Genomic DNA, 22815 nt, shown 5'->3' with positions numbered 1-22815 from the left:
TTTCTTTCATTCTTTTGTGTTTGTGGTTTGTCTTATTCTAGTTGTGGATTGTGTTCTGTTGCATGAGTGCTGAGTGGGTACATAATAGTGCGAATAAGTTAGAAAGAAGAGATCCAGCAAGTAGTGACTCCTTACATTTACTCTCTTTAGTACCTTTCAATATGGGGGACAAACAGCAAAATCCTCCACCTAAACGTCTGAAAGATAGATTCTACTATGCTAGAGCAACCCAACCTTCCTATATGGTTCTACCACAAGCCCAGGGTAATAATTTTAAGCTCAAATCTCAGTACATCACTATATTACCCCCTTTCTATGGGCTGATCTCTGAGAATGCATACCTATTTCTAAGGGAATTTGAAGAGGTATGTGTTCTAATTAAGATCCAATAGCTTTCTGATGATGTTGTTAAGCTTAGGTTCATCACTTTTGCATTAAAAGACTAAGCTAAGAAGTGGTTGTATGGGTTACATACAAATTCCATAACCACATGAGAGAAATTCACAGTTGTCTTCCGTAAGAAGTTTCCCAACTCACAAGACCAATAAGCTTAGAAGTGGTATCCTTCAGTTTAGGCAAAAGCCTAGTGAGTCTTTTTCTAAACTTATGGAGAGATTCAAGAATGTCCTCACCACGGCCTAGACTTAGGTATTTATGTCAAATAGTTCATAAGGGTATTAATTATCCAATTAAACAAATGATAGAGTCTATGTGCCCAGATGGATTCACATCCTTTACAGATGAAGGAAATAAATGAGAATTCTTACTTGACTTAGCTGATAAAACCCGTGAGTGGGAATCAACCCAAGAGAGTGAAAGATCCGTAGGAGAGAAATGATATTTTGTGAATGGGTTAGTAGCAAATGAAGCCCACTTATATAGCATTATCAAAAGGATTGAGGCTATTGTTCCTAGAGAGCCATCATCAATCAATTTAGTTAATATGTGTGCTTGGTGCCAGGCCCCTGGACATATCATAAAAGAATGCCCCAACACCTTTGGGGGCACGTCCAATGCTCAGAATAACCTATATAGTAACACTTACAATCCAGGATTAAGAAATCACCCAAATTTCTCCTAGAATCAGAGCAATCAAGTAGGGCCTTCCAATTTTCATAGTCAAGATCAATTGAACCTCAAAGGCCTCCATTTGCACAACAATCTTTTGCTCCAAATACTTTTCCTAGGCCAAATGTAGGACCTCAGTCTAGTTTTCCTAGGCCCCCTCTCCTATCATTTTATCAGCAACCTCTTGGGTTTACCAACACTAGAGAGGCAAGTAGAGCAAGTGATTTGGAAAAGAATATGACTCTCCTCATAACAAGCCATCAAAATCTTATGAGAAAACTACCCAAGTTGTCTCAATTTTATGTGAGAGGGAGAAGGGAACTTTGCCCAGTCAACCAGAGCCTAATCCTAAGCATCATCATCCTGTTAGTTCACAAGCACCAACAAATGCACCATTGAATGTAGTACAAGGTCAGACCCAACAAAGGCCCTCCAACCAATGTAATGTTGTTAATTTATGCCCCTAGGAGTGGTAGAGAGTACCAACAGAGTGTTCCTAAATCTTTTCCATCTATTACTCATGTTAACTCCCCTTCAGTTGGGGACACAAGTATGCCTCTTGTTCCAAATTCGTCTGATGAACATAAAGATTCTTTTGAAACTAAAGATAATTTGGTTGAGGAAACCACACATGATTTTTCTTTAAAAAAAAAAAAATCAAATCCCTAACAGTTCTTATGTTCCCCTTGTTTCATTTCCTAATCGCTTGGTAAACAAAAAGAATACTACTTCTATAGATAAAATTTTAGAAGTCTTTCAAGAAGGTAGAAGTAAACATCCCTCTTTTAGATGTCATATCCCAGACCCTCGCCTATGCAAAGGTCCTAAAAGATTTGTGTACTCACAAATGTATCACTAGTGTGTCCAAAAAGACATTCTTGGCATGTAACATTAGTTCCATAATTACTCAGCTTATGGCCACCAAGTATAAGGATCCAAGGAGCCCTACCATAGCTTGTGTCATAGGTAACAGCTACATTGAGTATGCCTTACTTGACCTTGCTCAAGTGTGAATCTTTTGTCTTATCATGTGTATAAACAACTAGAATTAGGAGAATTGAAAGCCACTGGAACTACTCTTCAGTTGGCAGATAGGTCTGTTAAGTTTCCTAAAGGGATGGTTGAGGATGTATTACTGAAGGTGGAAGAATTTATTTTCTCTGTTCATTTTATTGTGTTAGATATCAAGCCCTTCTCAACAAAGGATGAGATCCCTATAATTTTAGGAAGATCATTCCTGACTACCAGTAATGCATTAATTAATTGCTAGAATGGTTTCCTAAGGTTATCTTTTGACAACCAAACTGTTGAGTTTAACTTGTTTAGAATAGGCAAGCAACCACATATGGAAGAAAAGATCAATATGTTTGAAGATTTTCTAGATTTTTTTTGATGATTTAACTACCAACTTTGATATTGATTTTGATTTAGAATTCCAAGAGTGTGTAGATGAGTTGGAAGATTATAGTAAAACTTTTTTTTTCTGAAGTCTTGAGTCTTTACACACCTGTGGAGTCCTTAGGACCCCTTTCCAATTCCATTCCCAAACTTTTAATAGTTGAGCCCCCTAAGCTAGATCTTAAGGAGTTACCATCTAATTTGAGGTATGCTTTCTTAGGGCTTGACCAGACTCTTCCAGTAATAATTTCTTCAGATTTGACTTCTAGCCAGGAAGAGGAATTTCTTAGGGTGTTAAAAGACAATAAAGAAGCCCTAGGTTGGACCATGGCTGATATTAAGGGTATAAGTCTTTCTATTGTGCAACATCATATACATCTTATGGAGGATTCCAAACCATCCACGAAACCTCAAAGAATAGCTAACTCAGTGATGATGGAAGCCATTAAGAAAGAGATTCTAAAGTACTTAGATCATAGAATAATTTATATTATTTCTAATAGCCAATGGGTAAGCCCAGTTCATGTAGTGTCCAAGAAGTCTGGTGTTGCTGTTGTTCCCAATGCCAATAATGAACTGATTTCAACTCGTGTCCAATCAAGGTGGAGAGTGTGTATAGACTACAGAAAACTTAATGCGACAACCTGGAAGGATCACTTCCCATTGCTATTCATTGGCTTGATGTTAGAGAGGTTAGTTGGACATAAATAGTATTATTTTCTTGATGGATATTCTGGTTATAACAAGATCCCAATTGCTTTAAATGACCAATATAAGACCACTTTTACATGCCTATATGGAACATTTACTTACAGGCGTATGCCCTTTGGGCTTTGCAATGCCCCTGCTAGGTTCTAACGATATATGATAAGCATCTTTTCTGACAGAGTAAAAAAATTCTTAGAAGTATTTATGGATGACTTTTCAATTCATGGAAATTCCTATTCTGAGTGTCTTCACTATCTTTCCCTAGTTTTAAAAAGGTGCATATCCAAGAATTTGGTTTTGAATTAGGAGAAATGTCATTTTATAGTTAAATCTGGTACTGTTTTAGGTTATCTAGTATCCAAGAAGGGAATTAAAGTAGATAGAGCCAAAGTAGATTTAATTGATAATTTACCACCTCCCCAATCTGTTAAGGATGTCCGATCTTTTCTAGGTTGTGCTGGCTCCTATAGAAGGTTCATCAAGGACTTTAGTAAGTTAGCCCACCCTCTCACTACACTACTTGTCAAAGATCAAACTTTTGAGTTTTCTAAAGAGTGCCTAGAATCCTTCAAGCTCTTTAAGAAAGAGTTGACCAATGCACCCATTGTTCAACCACTTGTTTGGACTGAACCTTTTGAACTAATGTGTGATGCTTCAGCTTTTGTCATAGGGGCGGTTTTGGGTCAAAGGATTAATAAGATGCCCACTATCATTTACTATGCTAGTAGGACCCCAAATGATGCACAACTCAACTACACGACCACTGAAAAGATTCTTAATTATTGTGTTTGCACTAAAAATGTTTCGATCTTACTTAGCTAGGTCACATGTGGTGGTGTATACTGATCATGCTGCTCTTAGATACCTAGTTAAGAAGAAGGATACCAAAGCCCATCTCATTAGGTGGGTTTTACTTTTGCAAGAGTTTGATTTGAAAATTAAGGATAAGAAAGGCGTTGAAAACCTTGTTGCAGACCATTTAGCCCGACTTCCCAATTCTTTGACTGTCGATTCTTCAGTTAACGTGAACTTTCCAAATGAGCAGTTATTTGCAGTGTCCAGTGAACCATGGTTTGCTGACATTATCAACTTTTTTGTTTCATGTGTGACTACAAATTACTGGTCCACCCACGATAGGTATCGATTTATTTCACAAGTTAAGAATTTCTTTTGGGATGATCCCTATCTTTTCAAAGTTTATCCTGACCAAATTATCATATGTTGTGTGACTGATCATGAGTAGCACTCAATTTTATCTTTTTACCATGATTATATATGTGGTGGACACTTTGGACCTAAGAAGACTGCCGCAAAGGTTCTCTAATGCGGATTTTATTGGCCCACTCCTTTTAGAGATGCTATTGATTTTTGCAAGGCTTATCTAACCTGTCAGTCTTTTGGTCGTATCAACAAGAGGAACATGATGCCCCTCAACCCTATTCTAGTAGTTGAGATCTTTGATGTGTGGGGCATCGATTTCATGGGACCATTCCTTAACTCCTTTAAAAATTTATACATACTTTTGACAGTTAATTATGTTTCTAAATGGATAGAGGTCATACCTTGTAAATCTAATGATCATAAAGTGGTGGTCCAGTTTCTCAAAGAAAACATTTTTTCCCGCTTTGGTACACCACGTGCTATAATTAGTGATAGGGGTACTCATTTTTATAATCGGCCTTCTGAGGCCTTGATGAAAAAGTATGGGATCACCCATAAGTTATCTACCCCTTATCAGCTCCAAATTAGTGGTCAAGTGGAGGTGTCTAATAGGTAGATTAAATAAATCTTGGAGAAAATTGTTAATCCCAACAGTAAGGATTGGTCTCTTAGGCTCATTGATGCCTTGTGGGCCCATCGAACTGCATTCAAGATCGACCTTAGTCAATCTCCCTACCGTTTGGTGTACGAGAAATCCTGTCACTTGCCAATTGTGTTGGAGCATAAGGCCTTTTGGGCCATCAAGAAGCTCAACTTTGATTTGTCTGATGCAAGTATTCATCGGAGGCTCTAACTATCTGAGTTTGAGGAACTTAGGAATGATGTATATGAAAGTTCTAAGATTTATAAGGAGAAGACCAAAGCTTTTTACGATAAGCACATTTTGCGCAAATCTTTTGCAATTGGTGATTAGGTGTTATTATACAACTCTCCATTGCATTTTTTCCCAGGTAAACTTAGATCTCAATGGGATGGCCCGTTTATTGTCCATAATGTATATCCCCATGGGGCTGTGGAGATTCTGAATCCAGGAAGAGGGGTAATTTCAAAAGTTAATAGTCAGCATTTAAAACTGTTTCTCGAGTTTCCTACTGCTACTAGTGAAGAGGCCATGGATCTCCATGAACCTCTTGACACTGTTGAATAACTTTTAACCAGGTATAACCCCCTTGCATTGTCTTTGCTTTTAATTCTTTCCATGCATTGAAGACATTGCATGACTTAAGTGTGGGGGAGGGGTTCAACTTCTTTTTGTTTTTTGTTTTTTATTTTTTTCCTTTGTTTGTTGTTATTTTTTTTTTAGCTTGCTAAGGATGAAACTCTACTTTGGCTTTTAGTTAGTGATCATACCATCTGGTTGCTTGATATATGAATGTAAGAATTTTTTATTGAGGTACCCATCTTGAACACATAAAAACCTTGTTGAGAAAAAAGAAACAATCCTATGTCTTGAGATGAGACTCTCTTTTGAAAAATAAAAAACCCTTGTTTTACGGTGTTGAACCATATATAAGTCTGTGGGTTCCTTGTACTCTTGATTTGGAGTTGAGACGTTCTTTTTAATTTGGTATGTGTTGACAAATACATAATTTTAAATGAAGTATGAAAAGTGATATAAATGAAAAGTAAGAGTTGATTTCCTTAGAACTAGACAGGGCATTGTGCCTCAAGAAGCGTGGCATCTTGATCGAAATTCTTAGAGAGGAAACTTCTGAAAGAACTCTAGCATCACTGTCTATGTGGGCATATGCAAAAAGTGATGCTACATAGTAACTTGGGTGTCTGGTGTTTGCTCTACCATGTCATTTAAGCTAACAATAGTGGAGTAGGATAGAGTTAATATGAAAAAAAAAAAACCACATAGCAGGAAAATATGTGCAAATGTCATCAATGTCTTGGTAACATATTAGGTCAAAAACACTCAAACACCTTAGTCATTGGCTCCCTATTACTTCATAAATGGTCTTGCCTTAAGATAAGAATGTTTTGAAAGAGACAAGGTGAGTTCCGAATTAAGAAATATGCTTGTGCCTGAAATCGATATGGGATAATAAAAATTGAAGTGTGGGGTCCCTAGATCAAGTGTAAAAAGAATTATCTTTGCTCTTGATCAATATGGCCCTTACCTTTAGCCAAGGTTGAGATTTCGTTTTCTTCTGAATTTTGGATGTATATTCATTGCAAACACTCACGAGACACAACTAGTCCACGAGGGGTGACCTAGGGGTTTAAAGGCTTGTTGAACATGCTAAGTACAACCGTGATTCCTACGAAAGTGAGTTAGGTTTTTTATTTTTATTCTTTTTTTTTTCTTTTGCTCGAGGACTAGCAAAGTCTAAGTGTGGAGAAATTATGATGAGCACATTTATATGTGAAATCTAGGGTAGTAAAACATGCATTTTACATATTTAGAATGGAGCTACCTTGGGTTTTACTCTCTTTTTGCATGTTTTATGTTTTCAAGGCCTTAAGAATTATCGTGCGTCATATCTCCAATTTTACACATAAAGAGGTCCTGTTTCTTTCCATGGTTGCGAAGAGAACGAAATTCAGAGCAAAATGGAAGTGTTCAATTAATAGTACACATCCATTTCACCACCCGTACAAGTGATTATGTTTTTCAGGCCAGAAAAAGAATAATGAATCAGAACTGAACCGAGAAGCAGAACCAACCCGTTTGCAGTTGTCCCAGAGGTACAAGAAATATTCCAAATGCTAACACCCTTAAGTGATTGAAGATTCATTATAGTTGGTGAGTTATGGTATGCAAAATCCCTTCCTCATTAGGAGTTCTCAAGTTTGAATCTCTTCGCTACCATTTTTTGGAGATTTTTTGGAAGATTTTCTCTCTCCTACTCATCCCAATCGATTTAAGCAAAAAATAGAGGTCGGTCAATGAGAGTTGTGCACAAGTTTGAAAAGAGAGAAAAAGAAGGAAGAAAAAAAGTAGAAAAAGGAAATCCAAATCGTGGGAGATCTCATCTCCTACGATTCACTCTTTCTTCTAGCGTACAAAAGAGAAGAAAAAATATATATAGGAAAAAAAGTTAAGAAATAAGAAAAATCCCCTACTTCCTATTTTCTTTCCGCTCTCTTCCCCTCCACATCATCAAAATAGTCCAAGGGGATCCACCCTTGGACGTCTTCCTCTCTCTCCTATTCCCTATAAAAGGGAGTCCACCAAACCCTAAAGGGTGGTCCCTCTCTTGCTTTCTTTTTCTCTAATTTTTAGTTGTGCTCTCCTTCTAGTTCTAGTTCTAGTTCTTCTTAGTTTTTCTTACTTTAAACACTTTTGTAATTGGTTTTTACTTAATGAATGCAATGTTTTATTTTTATTTTTATGGTTCATGTTATTCAAGTTATTCAAAGGTTTAATAATCTTAATTTCTAGTTTTAGGCTTAGTTCTAGGTGACAAGAACAAGCTGTGGAGTATGTCTTTCAAATTCAATTTTTCTCTTCAGATTTGTCTTCTCTAGTACTAGCAATTTTAGATTTTGTTTATTCTAGATCTAGTTTTTAATACTGATAGTATTTCAAATCTCAATCAAGTTTTCAAGTTCAAGTATTGAAGTTCAAGTAAATAAGCTTCTACAGTAGTCTTCTCACCCCCGCCCTCTCATTCCCTCTTCTTACTACCCTTTCATTCTTAAATTAGGTTTTAAATTCTCCCTTTCCCCCAAGGTTCATAGCTAGATTATGCATTGGCTTTGCCCCTCTCTAGCTATGGAACCATCCTTTTATTTTGGTTACCTATATTGCATCCCTTCCCCTAAAGCTAAGTAGAAAAGTCCTTGTAAGAGTACTCTCTGATCAAGTAGGGAAGCTCATGTTGTTTATGGTGCATCCCTCGGGTTAAGTAGAGATACCTACTTGTGTGGCTCTCTCTAGCTTTTTTTCCTTTTTATTTTATTTATTTTCTTTTCAGCACTGTTTATTTCAGCAATTTTACTTTCAGTTATTTTCTTTTTAATTGCGTTGTTTGAGTATTTAAATTCCTAGATGATGAATGGTATGGTTAGATGTGAATGGTTAGGTCATTCAATTTTTATTGTAATTTCAATTCCAATTTCCTTAGATGTGTTGGTTAGGACGCTTTTAGATGTTTTTGTATTAGGATGGTAGTTAGAAGTAGATCACCATAATCAATCGTTACACTTTCGCATTACTAAAAGAAGCTAAAAGTAAAGTGACTGCTCTCCTTGTGTTCGACCCGTTTTCTACACTGATCCATATGCTTGTGGTGACTTTTAAATCTCAAACAACATGGGATCCTTTATGATGGATTTTTTAAATTTAAATTTAATTGATTCTTTTATTTCTTCTTTTTATGTGGTTAATATATTTGACAATTTCAAATCTATTACTTAGCATACTAGACTAGGACACATAGGGTGATATAAGATGTATATGTCAGCTAGAGAGAGCCTTCTAGACTCACTCATTAAAGTCAACCTCCATACGTGTGAGCCTTGTCTAGCAAGTAAAGCCCATCGGGAACCTTTGGGAAAGGTAGTCAAGAGCTACCCAACCCCTTCAGAATGTCCACTTAGACATATGCGGACCTATGAACATTAAGGCATAACATGACACATCTTATTTTCTCACATTCATTGATGTTGTTTGTGATACGGGTAAGTGTATCTAATCACTCGCCACTATAAGGCATTAAATTGACGCAAACGCTTCCTAGTAGTGGTTGAGAATCAAATAAGCAAGAGTTAAAAACTCTGCGCACTAACTAGGAACGTGGATAACTATATGACCAATTTAACGGATTACGTTAGGAGAGCGGCATTTGCAGGAAGTTGACCATTCCTCATACTCAGCAGTAAATTGCATAATGAGAATGAGGAATGTGATCTTTAGAGGTTAGTTCGATGATGGCGCAGGGTAACCTCCTAAATATCCTTCTAGGGATGCTCTTTTGGCTATAAGATTTATCCTCAATTGGGTGCCTTCACATTCAATTCCTTCTACACCCTATGAGTTATGGTAGAGTGCAAAGCTAACTTGAGTTCAACAGGTTATGTTCACAATGCCTCCTATAAGTTTGGGAAGCTAGGCCTTAGAGCCAGAAACTACATCTTTATAAGATATTCCAATAACTCGAGGGGCTACATTATCTACGGTGAATACCCTGATGGAGGAATGATTGAGATTGAGCTCGTGATGTCGAATTTATTGAGACAGAATTCCTCAACAATAGTGACACGAGTAGGGATCTCGGCCTCTTTAAGTTAGAGGATGAGGTAAGAATCTCAGCTACTCTCAGCGAGGGTGGAGAATTGACTCATCTTGTAATCGCTAGAAAGAGTGAGACTAACTAGCCTAGTGGGAGTTTACCATGAAACAATCAAGATTTTCTCATATGTCGGAGCACTCATGGACACATTCCCTATTGTCATGTTAAAAGGAAAGCTCTAATCTACGTTTCGAATGATAAGGACGAGTCTGCCTTTTGCGGGATGCACTCTCCTCACCTGTAAAGAAAATGTGCAAGCTATTACGAAAGATCAATTGAATCTATGAGTAAGAACCAAGTATAGGAGTTAGTTAACCTACCTCCTAGGCATATGACCATTGGGAACAAATGGATTTTAAAAATCAAACATATTATAGATAGTTCAATTGACAAGTATAAAGTACACCTTGTGTCCAAGAGCTATTTCCAAGGAGATGGTGTATATTATGATGAGACATCCTCCCCTATGGTGAGATTTGTTCATACTTGCCTCATCCTAGCCATTTTTGTAAAACTAAATTTAAAACTTTTTCAGATGAATGTTAAAACTGCATTTCTCAATGGAAAACTAGACAATGAGGTCTTTGTGGATCAACCGGTGGATTTTGATGTCAAAGGACAAGAGCGCAAAGTCTGACATCTCAAACATTTTAATAGGGCCTCAAACAATTGTCTAGGAAGTGGTATTTTAGATTTTATCATGACATTACTCGATGAGTTTTTGAAATGATTTAAAATGACTACTGTATATACATCAAATGATCCAAGTGAGGCTTCTTTATTTTGTCTTCGTATATGGATGACATTTTGTTAGATGGAATAACTTGAAGATGATTTTCGTTACTAAAGAGTGGTTGTCCTCTACTTTTGAGATGAAGGACATGGGCGAAGCTAGCTTTGTGTGATGCTTCAAGGTTGTGAGGAATTGTTCTAGAAATTTTCTTGGTTTGTCTTATGATACTTACATAAAGAAGATCTTGGAACGATTCGATATGCACAACCCCAAGCTCATTGACGCTTTCATGGATAAAGTGTGTGCTTTGAACCTTGACCAGTGCCCTAAGAGTGATAAGGAGAAGAATCAAATGTCCAGAGTGCTCTATGTTGTAGTGATAGACAGTCTGATATATACAATGATATTCCCGCGCCCCGATATATGTTTTGTAATTTGCATGTTTAATCATTACCAGAGTAATCCAGGATCAGGCCACTAATAAGCAGTGAAGCGGATTTTTTGATACCTTTCGTGGGACCACTTATCTCAGCATTACTTATAATGGTTTGGATATGAGACTAAGAGGCAACGGTTTAAGGGGTTGTTTGACGGAGGGTGTTCCTACAATGCCTTAGTATTACCACTCATTCAAGAAATGTGATATGAGTACATTGTGATAATTAAACAGCCTTACCATTCTCTAAGGAAAGCCAAGCATATATACATCAAATATCATTACATTCGAGACATGGTTGAATAAGGAGAAGTTGTATTTAAGCATATCTCCATGAGCAGCATGTTGTTGATCCTTTTATTAAGCTTATTACTCGGGATGTTTCCTTACTAGAAATCTGGGCCTTCATCGCGAATGACTTGTATTTTGATTATAGACATTTATTTAGATATTATATGTATCACTCCTTGATTTATATTTATATATACTTCTTTTGGGTGATTTGCATGTATACACGTCTATTTTGTAAATATGTAACCAAATTTGAATCGACCTAATCACATGGGTGATTCATGTTGGCGCTTGGATACAGCATGAAAAATAAGCCAAATTCACATGGCTCTTAGAGATAGAGAGCGAGACAAACAACCAGCTTTTAAGCTAAGTGTCACCTTACTTAAAGCTAAGATGAGACATTTCTATGGTCGAACATGAAGATCCCATATCTCATTGTAGCCTGCTTATAGCTGAGTGTGAGACTTTAGGCAAGTGCCGTGAGGGCAATTGGGGTGAATAACTCAAGTTAAATGCTTGATAGTGCAACTGAACCCAGACTCATATGGTGTTTTTTTTTTTTTTCTTTGAGTGACATACCCAGCTTAGTAGGAGAAGCACCATAGTATACATTTCATATTGTATGTTGTTTTATACGACCGTTTGTGAGAGTGACTGAATGGAACCCTACTTCGTCACTGGGTGAGCCACTTGGATCAAACTGAGTTGATCCTACAGATATCCTCTACCTGAGACCATGTCATGAAAATGGCGTCCAATGATGCTACTTTAGCTTGCTCTTTGGGATCATGAATTATGCGGTTCAAAGGCATAAAATTGGGAAAGCAGTTACGAATAGTCGAATTGAAATGTTGGCTCAGAAAAACTATTCAGAATTACAACCATATTTTGTGGCTCAATACCCAAGAAACTTTAATATTTGTGTTTTGACGTAGTCATTAATGCATTACATGTTCAGGGGTCAACACTACTCATCGTGAGGAATCGAGAGTGTTGGATCTGGAGTGATTGGATTGTTTAGGGTACCTTAGATTATTTTTGAATAATGTGTTATGTTTGTTAGATGAAAGCTTAATATAGCACTCCTCCTTACATACTATCTTTATTTGTGAATAATGTGTTATGTTTGTTAGATAAAAGCTTAATATAGCACTCCTCCTTACATACTATCTCGTTAGGTTGCACGCTCCATTTCCTATAATGAGACATCTATAGTAGAAAACTTCTTAGATAAACAATTGAGTTATTCCACCTTGTGTGGGAGTGGGATATATTATTAGAAAATGGCTATTGACCAGATTCCCATATGAAGCACCCAGTATAGGGTTGCTTTAACACACTAGGATTTAAAACTCTAACTAGCCAAATCTCTATATATAGAGAGTTATGACCACATTAAGAGTTGCTCTCTCTCTCTCTCTCTCTCTCTCAATTGAGTGTGACTTTAAGGACCGCCATCGTCTTCTATGGATTTGGAGGGTGGATTGTTGTGAAGGATCGCCTTTCCACAGCCTAGCGAACTTGTCGACATCATTAGAGTTCATGTGGATTCATGCATATGGTAATCAGATCCATTCCACTACATGAGAAACGTCATTGAAGTTATTCTAGAATTTGTTTTATTTTTATTCTACAGTTTAAGTGCATGGTATTGGATAGGGTACTGATCACTTTCAAAATCAATATGGTACCAATATATATTGGCTTGAATTGGCCCGTATCGAACAAGTTAACCCTTGATGTTCTAAAAAGATCGAGTCTCCCAATTGTTTTACCCCTAATTTGTACTTTTTTTATTGATACAATATTGGTACAATATCAAGATCGAAGGCTAACAATATTAATACAGATTAGTCAATACAAATAATATGATACTGATACCAATACCTCAAACTATGTTCGCTCTATGTCACTTGCTTTCATGACCTTCTCCCTTGTCTAATAATCTTAGATGTTTCAAAAATTGAGAATGTTTTACCAAAAAAATATTTTTTGAGGATGGGAGAATTCACAAGTAGGTCAAAAATAAAAAATAAACCCATGTGGAAATACTTACATGGCAGAGCCCGGTGTTGGTTTAGAAACACCTGTCCACCTGTCCATGCTGCCAACAAAGTATTGTGACAGGAACAGCGATATTTTTCTCCATAAACATCAAATTCCATCCAAAATAGACTTCTTTAATGGAGGAAATGACACCACACTTCCCAATAAGAGGTATCCCCTCAACCTTACCACACACTACCACAGGATGTACATATGGTACCACGGAGGCTCTCTGCCTCTGACTTCCTCACCAGATCATTTCTGAATCAACCCACTCCCGGTCCCACTCCCCATCCCCCACCCTTTTATTTTTTTTGTGATGTGGAAGCCAACTCTTTCAGCACGTGGCAGAGAGGCTTCGTATTCAGCACAAATACCAATCACAGAAGGTTCAAATCGGAAATCTAAAACATTCACTGGCTTCGTGTTCCAGTTGTTCTCATCCACAGACAAGGAAAACTCCAAAAAAGAAAGAAAGAAAATTACCATATCCACCTGATGACGTTTACGTGCAGGTCAGTTCTTCACTTCAAACGGACGCGGCACACCGTTCGTGAGTCGTTTCCTCTCACATCGCCCCTCCCCCTCGATTTGCGTGTAATCCACAGAGCTCTAAGCCCACACCACCCTCTCTTCTCTCCTCCCCTGCCCCAACCCAACCGTCTCCCTCTATAAAATCCCCACCGTCTTCTCTTCTTCCCTCATCTCTCAATCTCTCTCTCTCTGAAATCTTAATAAGATTACTATAATGGCATCAGGTGGTGTGATGTACAGATCTTATCTAGGGTTTTCTCTGTTATTGGCGTTCTTCCTCTGTTGCTCTTCTTTCAGGGTTGTCAATATCAATGGGTATGGGGGTATGGTGGGAGGAAGGAGAGACGTTAAAGATGTGAAGAACAACAAAGAGATTCAGGATCTGGGAAGGTTCTCTGTGGAGAAATACAACAAAAACCAACACCATTACCAAGACGGAGGAATAGCTGATGATGGCATTCTGGATTTCAAGGAAGTAGTGAAAGCGCAAACCCAGGTGGTATCAGGTTTCAAATATTACCTCACCATCTGTGCTTCTCATGATGGAACCTTAAAGACTTATGATGCCATCGTCGTTATAAAGCCATGGGTTCGATCCAAACAACTTATTACCTTCACCCCTTCCATTAAAATTTACTGACTCGAAAAGCATCGTCTTCCTTTGTGCTTTCTAGGGTTTCTCTTTACTTTTCTTGTGTCCTTACAATTAGTTTTGTTTCAGTTGTTGTACTTTTTTGTATGTTCAGGGTTGGGTTCATATGTTTTACCGTAAAATAAGGAAGACTGGAGCTGATTTGATGATCTGAACACCCCCCCCCCAATGGACTTCAACGGCTTATCTAAATATTGATATGATCAAAATCCATACAATTCGTCTCCGATGATGATGATGGCTCTGTACTCTCCGCAATTCATTGCAATTCTAGACCCTTAATTTTATTATTTTCCGTTTTTATTATTGTTTAATTTGGGTAGAACCTTAATTTATCTCAATAACAAAATTTATTAAAAGGAAGATAAACAAGACAAAACAAAATTTCCTCACTGAAAAATCTCTCTTAACTTTGTTGCCACCGCAGCAGCTGTGTGCCTGTGTCAACCAGTGTTCCTCTCACCAAAAATCATATTATATATGATACAAGGATCAATTTTCTGTTTTGAGAGCAGCCACTAGACACGGGCAGGGGTCGTTTTGGACAGAAAACACTTGTCCAACAAGAACAAGAAAAATGCCTAAAAATATGGCCTGTGCCACCCGAAAGGGCAAAATGACATGCCTGACCTGCAAAATACAAAATACCCATCCCTATTGTCCTACAAGAAAAAGAAAAATTCCTAAAAATATGGCCTGTGTGCCACCCGAAAGGGCAGAATGACATGCCTGACCTGCAAAATACAAAATACCCATCCCCATTGATACAATGCACACCCCTCATTGGCCTCACCATTGATGGAGAGGCCACTGTGAAATAAAAAATACCCATCAACAGGCTACTGATGGACTTGCACGCCCTTCATTGGCCTCACCATTGATGCAGGGGCCACTGTAAAATACAAAATACCCATCCCTATTGATGCCCCTACACACCCCTTATTGGCCTCACCAGCAGGTGGTGTTCTTCCCATAATTATTACACCAACCTTTGAGCAACACTATTTCCCATCTTTCCCATCTTAATTTTCAAGCGGATAATTCCCCTGATTCTGGCTTGGGCAGATTCTGCAAGGAAAAACAGTAGACGCTAGGGCTGATCTGAACTGATCCAAGATGATTCAATCCCAGGACCAATACAAATCTCAATTCCAGGTTTTTAAACCCTTGATTAAGATAGCTGTTGTCAATCTGTGAAACATATAAACACTTCAGAAATGCAGATGCCAAAGAATTCATAACACAATAGATTAGTGCACATGTAGAGCTAGAATATTTTTTCTTTTCCTCCAACATTCCATTTGCCAAACGTGGCTTCCCAATCCTTACAATCTGAAACTGCTTGGGGGCATAAACCGGTGAAATTCTATCCATCCACACCTCCATGTATAACACATCTCAGCTGCATCATTTGGATAATCAACCAACATACATTCTAAATATTAAATTAACTAGTATATAAATCTCTTGCAAATTAACTAGTATATATATCTCTTGCGTTATCTACAGTCCCATCTTCCCAATTCGTCTATCTGTCAAAGGGGAACTCCGCATCATTCTCCGTAACTTTGAAGGGTTGGGGATGTTTGCCTGAGCAATACAGGTTCCACATTTTTAAGTAAGCCCTCTCCAGATTCCTCACCTGAAACATTTGGTCAAGATATCAATCAGTATACAGCATTAGGCCTCAAGTACAATTATATGTCATAGTACTAGACGAAAAGTCCCTCATCATAGTTGACAAGGCACCGCCTAGGTGTCCTTTGCCGCCTGAGCAATGGCTTGACACCTAGTTGGTCACCCTGATCTTTTCCCTCCTCCAATGCCTAGTATTGCCTAGACACCTTGACAACTATGTCCATGTAATATCGACAAACCAAGAAGAACAGAGAGGGGACCTATTCCTTTAACATATATTAATCAAAGGACTAAATCATAACATGAATATGACACCAGAAATCATAACATGAATATGACACCAGGAATCAGTCAGTCAAAGTTACCAATAGCCAAATTATTCCTGATTAACTTACCCATCGTTCCGTGTCAAATAAGGGACAAGTCAAGCGGGCTGCCTTGAGTTTGTTAGCAAGAGCCTGGAGCTTTGGCCGATTCCCAGCAAATGATACTGCCTTGTCTTCATACTCTTTCATACTTCATGAAAAACAAAGGGCAAGTCAGCACATATGTAAGTTTCTAATCAGTATGCAGTAACCATATGACATATTACAGTAAATTTAAGTACCTGTTAACAATCATCTCCTCCCCAACTCCAGTGGCCAGACATAGTGAACCAGCTACTCTAGTCGCCATTTTCTCCAAGGGCAATGTAATCACTGGCAAACCAGCCCAAAGTACATCCGTTCCAGTGGTGTGGGCATTGCACAAGGGCCTAAACAGAACAGCAGTCCAATAATAATTGCCCCAAGTCAGAAAGAAACTGATCAAAATAATAACTCATGAGATTTAAGAGAGCTGCTCACGTGTCAAGGAAGAGATCTGCCAATGCACTACGTCTAATGTGCTCATTTTTCATAGCAATATCTGTAAAAATAATCTGATCATGTCGCACTCCCTGGGCAGCAGCATCTGTCACATGCCAGCACCAATCAATGGGATGATTCACATCCATTAAGCAACAGCATCAATTATCACTTATCATAATATAACAGCTATCTTCAACTCCAAACCATATGGTTCAGGTAATACCACAAGCGACTGCAGCTAGACAAATATTATGCAGCATATGCGGGTGAAAGCCACTGCTAAAAGCAATTCTTGGTAAAATACTAGCTAAAGGAGTTAACAATAGCCCTAACTAATATAAGACTAAGAAAGTTAATTAACATACATGCACGAAGTCTCATCTCGCCAGCCGCTGGGAATCTGAGAAGCCAGAGTGCACTGTGGGGAACACGCTTCAGAATATTGCACCTATACAGATGGGACAGACAAACCATCAGCAACATGCTGAAATGTGCACAATCATCATCAACCACACAAGGATATGGTCCATAACGAGGTTACCATGCATTGAAGATTTCAGGGTCCATCTTGTATAGCTGATTGAAGCATGCATATATGAATTTGTCTTCAGGTAAGCCATAATCTGATCGCTTGTGCCGGCAAACTGGATCCAACACATCACGATTTTTCTGACAACTCAAAAGTGATAAGCACTTCTGTCACCATACATACTAAACAACATCATTAGAAGCAAACAATGATTTCAAAGGATCAGATACTTACTTGCTTATAATCATTTACGAAGTAACAATGAGGGAGATGCACAAGCTTCTCAGAGTAAATGTGAGAAAAGCGAGTAGGTGAAACGAACTGCAGAGGGAAGTATATAATAAGCTCGACAAAATCACCAACCAAAGGGCAGTAAGTAAAGAACAGAAAAAGAAGAATAAAATAAATTCTTACCTCATCTGTGACCAAATAATCTATATAAGTTGCTCCAGTTGTTCCAGGGAAACCCATGTATGAAACCTGAATGGGTGCAGGCTGCATGGCAAAAATTTCATTCCTAGCCCCCTGGAGAATGAATGAGATGGGTCATAAACTTTGAGGCCAAGTTCTAACTAAAAGAATGTTGGAAAACAATGAAGGATCCATATCTTGCAAAATTAAGTATAAGGAATCTGCATTTGGTCAAAGTCAGTGGGAACCTCATTATTAATGTCCATCTGAGCTACCAAGGGAACAATAATCCAATAGAATAAACATATAAAGAAAAGGAACCAAAATCGAAGAAGCTAGAATGAGATACCTTTGTATAACCGTTCAGGTTAACTAGGATATGTATTTTATCCTCATTAATCAATCTGGCAATCATATCAGATGACATGGAAGACACATCAACAAAGTGCTCAGCTTCAGATTGGATACGCTGCCTCCATTCAGTGCCATCATTCTGACTCAATGCATAACAGAACACCTGCAGACTCAAAATGTGGATGCAGCGACCTAGTGAAATGGAGAAATAGAGATTCTAAAGAAAACATGGCAAACTTCTGAATTGCATATGACAAGGAGCCCACAATTCCAAACCTCAATATTCTCTCTATTGTGCATCCCAAACACTGACCCCATAAGATGTGACAGTGGGTGGTTACCAAAATCACTGCTCACATAACTATAAAGAACAGACCAAGTTCCAGTCATACACGTGATAAAATAAAAATAAAAACACCAGATTCCGACCAAAATTACATGGGTAACAGAACTTACCCAACTCTTAGACGTCCATTTCTACCCTCAGTCTTTATAGGCATGGGAGGGGGATACGGAAAGGGAGGAAGAGCATAACGGGAAGCAATGAGAGAGCAGTGCGCTGCATATTTACGACTGCAAGATGAAGCAAATCCATGAGTAAATAGCCTCGAAGTAACACCTACTAGCATATCATATTGCAAAAAGAAGAAGCTTACCTAATCTCCAATGCAAGAATCGGATCAACGGGATACGCAATTGCATGAAATGGCTGAACACTAGGAAGAACTGACATCTGCACACACACAATACGAAAAAAAAAAAAAAAAAAAACATATATATATATATGAAACACCAGAAATAAAGCTTCCTCCAGTCCAAAACTGGACAAAGGAAGAAACAAAGTAAAGAGTATCAACCTTTATCTGTCTTCTAATAATCCCTTCAATTTCAATGAACTTGTTATCCCGATCCTCCCAATCGCAAACACACTGAAAAACAGAGCATTAAGTCACATCAGATGCTGCTAAACAAATTTTGGTATAAAACTATGTTCTTGAAATTTGATTTTGCAAGCCAAATGGAACATACCAAACTATATCTATAAATTTAGATCACAAATATCTACATGGAGAAGCTAGAAGGTTCCAAGTTTTTCAGTATAAATGAAGGCACAATACCTCAGAAAAGGAAAAACAATGTTAATCATACAAGTTTATGTTTCTTATACTATATCTTCCTATGTATGAATTTCATAACAAACCCTAAAAAATTGTTGCAAGGAACAGCAGAAACAAAAGGAAATAAGAGAAGGGGGTAAAATGACAGAAAGATTGAGAGGGCATCAAGATTTCAATATTGATTTAAAAAACATAATGCACATTGTATTCCAATCATACCTGTAAGGTGTGAAGAAGGTTACAAGTTGCTTCTGGAAAGTCCGGGCGAAGAATTAATGCTTGCTTGTAACTCTTTACAGCTAGCTCCACATGTCCACTGAAAACCATCAAAATTCGAACACAAGAAAGAACTGAAATTTTTGCATGAAATGCTTCAAGTAGATAGTCTCAACTTTACTTAAAAATAAACAGTTAAAGGTACCTGTCCTTGTAAGCTGAAGCTAGATTTGCATGGGCTTCAGACATAGTTGGTCGAATGTTAACAGCTCGTATATAGTCCTGAATCGCTTCACTAACCCTACCAATCTCCTTGTATGTGTTACCCCGATTGACAAGCCCATCTGCTGCCAGAGGATCTATGCGAAGAACTTCATTGTAGCAAGAGATAGCATCCAGGTGATTTCCCTGTTGAAAATTAATTAGGTATTTTTTTAATCGGAGGCACGCCCAAAAAAATTTTACCAAATAAAAGAGACATTAACAAACTAGATTTTCTATTTTCAGAGCAGGGGAATAATATGTTGAAATTTAAATTAGGAATTTGACTAGGTATTGATAGCAAACAAGGAAGTTTTTTTAGAGAATGGGCCTCAGCATAGATGCTCTATTGAGGGTTCAAGTCAGAAAACAGCCTCTCCGAAAAGTGTGGGTAAGGCTGCCTATATTATGATCATCCCCAGACCTCTCAATGGTGGGAGCCTTGTGCACTGGGTATGCCCTGTTTTTTGGTTCCATGCCAATATCTTTTTGTAGACAGTCTATTCTTATGGAATTATTATGAAAGTCAAAATACCTGTTGCTTATATATTATCGCCAAATTGCTAAAAGGAGCAGACAATCCAGTAGTTACAGCCAGTGTTGCCTTGTAACATGTAGCCGCAGCATTCATCATATTCCTACATGCACAAAAAACTTCTTCCTTGTAAGAAAACTCAAACTAAAGGATAAGATGAACGATTAAAGTTAATCATTGAACGTCATAAAGACATGTAAAGAGAACATACAATTCCATATATATGTTTCCAAGGTTTGTAAGAGCCTGTGGGTGGTTTGGTTGGAGGGCGAGGCATGCCTACAAGTGGAGGAAAAAAAGAGGATGATTTGGGTTAGAAGTAATAAGAACCATAATTCAAAACAGTCATAATAAGAAATTAAGAACCATTATTCAAAATGTAAAAAAAATAAAATAAAATAAAAAGGAACAATTATACTGGGAAAATTAATTCCTTTTAATGGTTTGGCTTTCGTTGTAATTATGTTGTTCTCTCCTTTAATTGCAATTTCATTTTTTTTAAGTTAATAAGTACATGGGCATAGGCTCATGGTAGGCTATTCTGTATCCTGCTGTGAGGTCTAGGGTTCCTTCTCCCATCAAGTTCTCTCTCTTCTCTCCTCAGTCCTCTCTTACTTTCTTATGGTTTGGGTTTCGTTGTTAAAATGTTTCTGTCCTTGTAATTTCACTTTTATTAAGTTGCAGGTACATGGGCCTAGGCTCACTCTTTTTCTTCCTCTTTGCTATTGTAGGTACTGATTTCTTGGTCCTCGTCATGTGGTATCAGAGCCCATCTAATCAGCCCTACTACCTTATTCTCTGTTTTGAAAGTCCTCTAGGGTTTTCCCTTTGCGGTTTACAGCAAAAAATACTGCCATGTGTATTCTAAGGAAGCCTAGTTGGTAACGACATGAAGAGAAACTAGGGTTTCCTCCATGAGCATTGCTGGTTTATTTTTATCTACATCAAAATTATTAAGCAAATGAAGCATATTACTTGCAACAGTGATTCCTTGGAGTTCTCCTCTACGTGGAATTGATTTTTGAATTTTTATGCTGTTCCAATACACCTAGCAGCAGCCCTGATTTTTAGGGCTTTTTGGACAGATCGATATTCCCAATAACAGGGAATCTGTCCATCAAATTTCTTTAAGTTTTTAGGGCAGTCGAGGACTATCTACTAGAGTTCTTCAACCAAGGTATGGTGCCCATCAGATATCTGCTATTGATTGAAATATCGCCATATCTAGGTTTGAGTTCAGAATTTGATTATTTGACTGCTGGTTCTTATCCGGTCATTAGATCATTGTGTTATTGTGGAATCTTTATCTACTATTGGCCTATTATATCAGACCAGAATTGGAGCTCCATTAAAAGGGCTAACTTTGACTTCTTGGACTGCAATTTCTGTCCAGTATTGGGTATGCTATTGATGGTATTGCTGCAGACAATTCTTCTTTATATATTCATCTACTATTGGATGGATGTGTTTGTTTGTTTGATATATATTATGTTTTTATTGGTAATATTGTTTCTGGTTATCTCTTCCTATGTATAATAGGTGATTCTAAACCTCCAGCGCAGACTGTAAACATCCATATTACATCTATCAAGTTTAGTGGTGCCTCACATTATTTACTTACAAGCAGTGATGGTATACATCAATGCCAAGTATAAGGATATCACATGAAACCCCCTGCACTCCACTATTTAGCATATATGACGAATGAAACAAGGAACTGAGACTTACACGATAGCAACTGCTTGCTTCATCAACTCTTCCAGCATCTTTCAGTGCATTACCCTTCAGCATTGAGAAGTCCCACCATATCTTGTTAGTAAAGACATGCTTCTCAAAATGAAAACAGATTACTAGCTACATTAACCTCCATAGAAAGGAAAAGGGAAGACTCACCAAATTGTTGTATGCCTCCAAAAATCCTGAATCAAAAGTAAGTGCTTGCTTGTAATGAAGAATTGCCAAATCAAGCTGACCTTGCTCATAATACACACTAGCCAGATTCCCTGCACCAACATGTCCCGATATAAAATTAATATTCCAATGGATTATTATCAGGAGAATTGTTCAAAGCACAAATTTATGAAGCTTTACTTGTCTCCACAAAAAGCATGCTTCTATTGGGTTGAGATAACCCAGCCGAAAGTCATGCAGCAGTTCAGACTCTATAAGCAAATCATTCACCATAATAGACAGCTGCAGAAGAGAAATGCCCCTCAGCCATACCGGCACTTGCCAGTCTGGCTGCTGCCACCCGAGAATGCAATTTGGATCCTGTCCAAAGGTCTATTCTAGTTATGTTATATCGGAAGATTTATACACATCTATTTCTATCCAAAGTCCCAAATGAGGCCCCTCTGACTGGCTTTAGACTAGACTTCTGTCTTTACATCCAACACTAGAGGGGAAGAAAATGTGCCATATTGATACTTTGAATCCAACTACAACCAGACTTGAACAGATCTGAACCATGTACAGCCACCACTGTGTGATGTAGATCCCCACTTTGAGCTGAGCTATCGCAGGAAGAAAGCCCAGCTCAAATAGGGCTATCGATTTCACTTAAGTCCACTTT

The 22815-nt window shown here is 37.9% G+C and overlaps 2 protein-coding genes across 2 annotated transcripts in view; one reads left to right on the top strand and one right to left on the bottom strand.

Moving 5' to 3' along the window:
- The first annotated feature begins 13677 nt into the window (after nt 1-13677).
- On the top strand, nt 13678-14546 carry LOC122057615 (cysteine proteinase inhibitor 4-like). Its single transcript, XM_042619775.1, has one exon. It carries the CDS (start codon nt 13896-13898, stop codon nt 14319-14321), a length of 426 nt encoding a protein of 141 aa, XP_042475709.1. The 5' UTR covers nt 13678-13895; the 3' UTR covers nt 14322-14546.
- A 1049-nt stretch (nt 14547-15595) lies between these two features.
- Nucleotides 15596-22815, bottom strand: part of LOC122057743 (probable UDP-N-acetylglucosamine--peptide N-acetylglucosaminyltransferase SEC) — a 28070-nt gene continuing 20850 nt past the window's right edge. The window contains exons 10-28 of the mRNA XM_042619972.1: nt 22137-22246; nt 21972-22025; nt 20455-20522; nt 20244-20346; nt 19653-19855; nt 19451-19547; nt 18971-19042; nt 18770-18846; nt 18570-18686; nt 18390-18474; nt 18109-18276; nt 17763-17873; nt 17583-17669; nt 17361-17488; nt 17185-17267; nt 16817-16922; nt 16579-16725; nt 16367-16487; nt 15596-15975 (exon numbers count right to left, since the gene is read on the bottom strand). Of these exons, the coding sequence (XP_042475906.1) occupies nt 15862-15975; nt 16367-16487; nt 16579-16725; nt 16817-16922; nt 17185-17267; nt 17361-17488; nt 17583-17669; nt 17763-17873; nt 18109-18276; nt 18390-18474; nt 18570-18686; nt 18770-18846; nt 18971-19042; nt 19451-19547; nt 19653-19855; nt 20244-20346; nt 20455-20522; nt 21972-22025; nt 22137-22246 (2051 nt within the window). The 3' untranslated portion in view covers nt 15596-15861. The remainder of the gene's footprint in view (nt 15976-16366; nt 16488-16578; nt 16726-16816; nt 16923-17184; nt 17268-17360; nt 17489-17582; nt 17670-17762; nt 17874-18108; nt 18277-18389; nt 18475-18569; nt 18687-18769; nt 18847-18970; nt 19043-19450; nt 19548-19652; nt 19856-20243; nt 20347-20454; nt 20523-21971; nt 22026-22136; nt 22247-22815) is intronic.

The sequence above is a fragment of the Macadamia integrifolia genome, chromosome 12, assembly GCF_013358625.1.
Source record: "Macadamia integrifolia cultivar HAES 741 chromosome 12, SCU_Mint_v3, whole genome shotgun sequence".
Classification (NCBI taxonomy): Eukaryota; Viridiplantae; Streptophyta; class Magnoliopsida; order Proteales; family Proteaceae; genus Macadamia; species Macadamia integrifolia.
The sequence above is the reverse complement of the archived record's forward strand: the minus strand, read 5'-3'. Positions and strand labels throughout refer to the sequence as shown.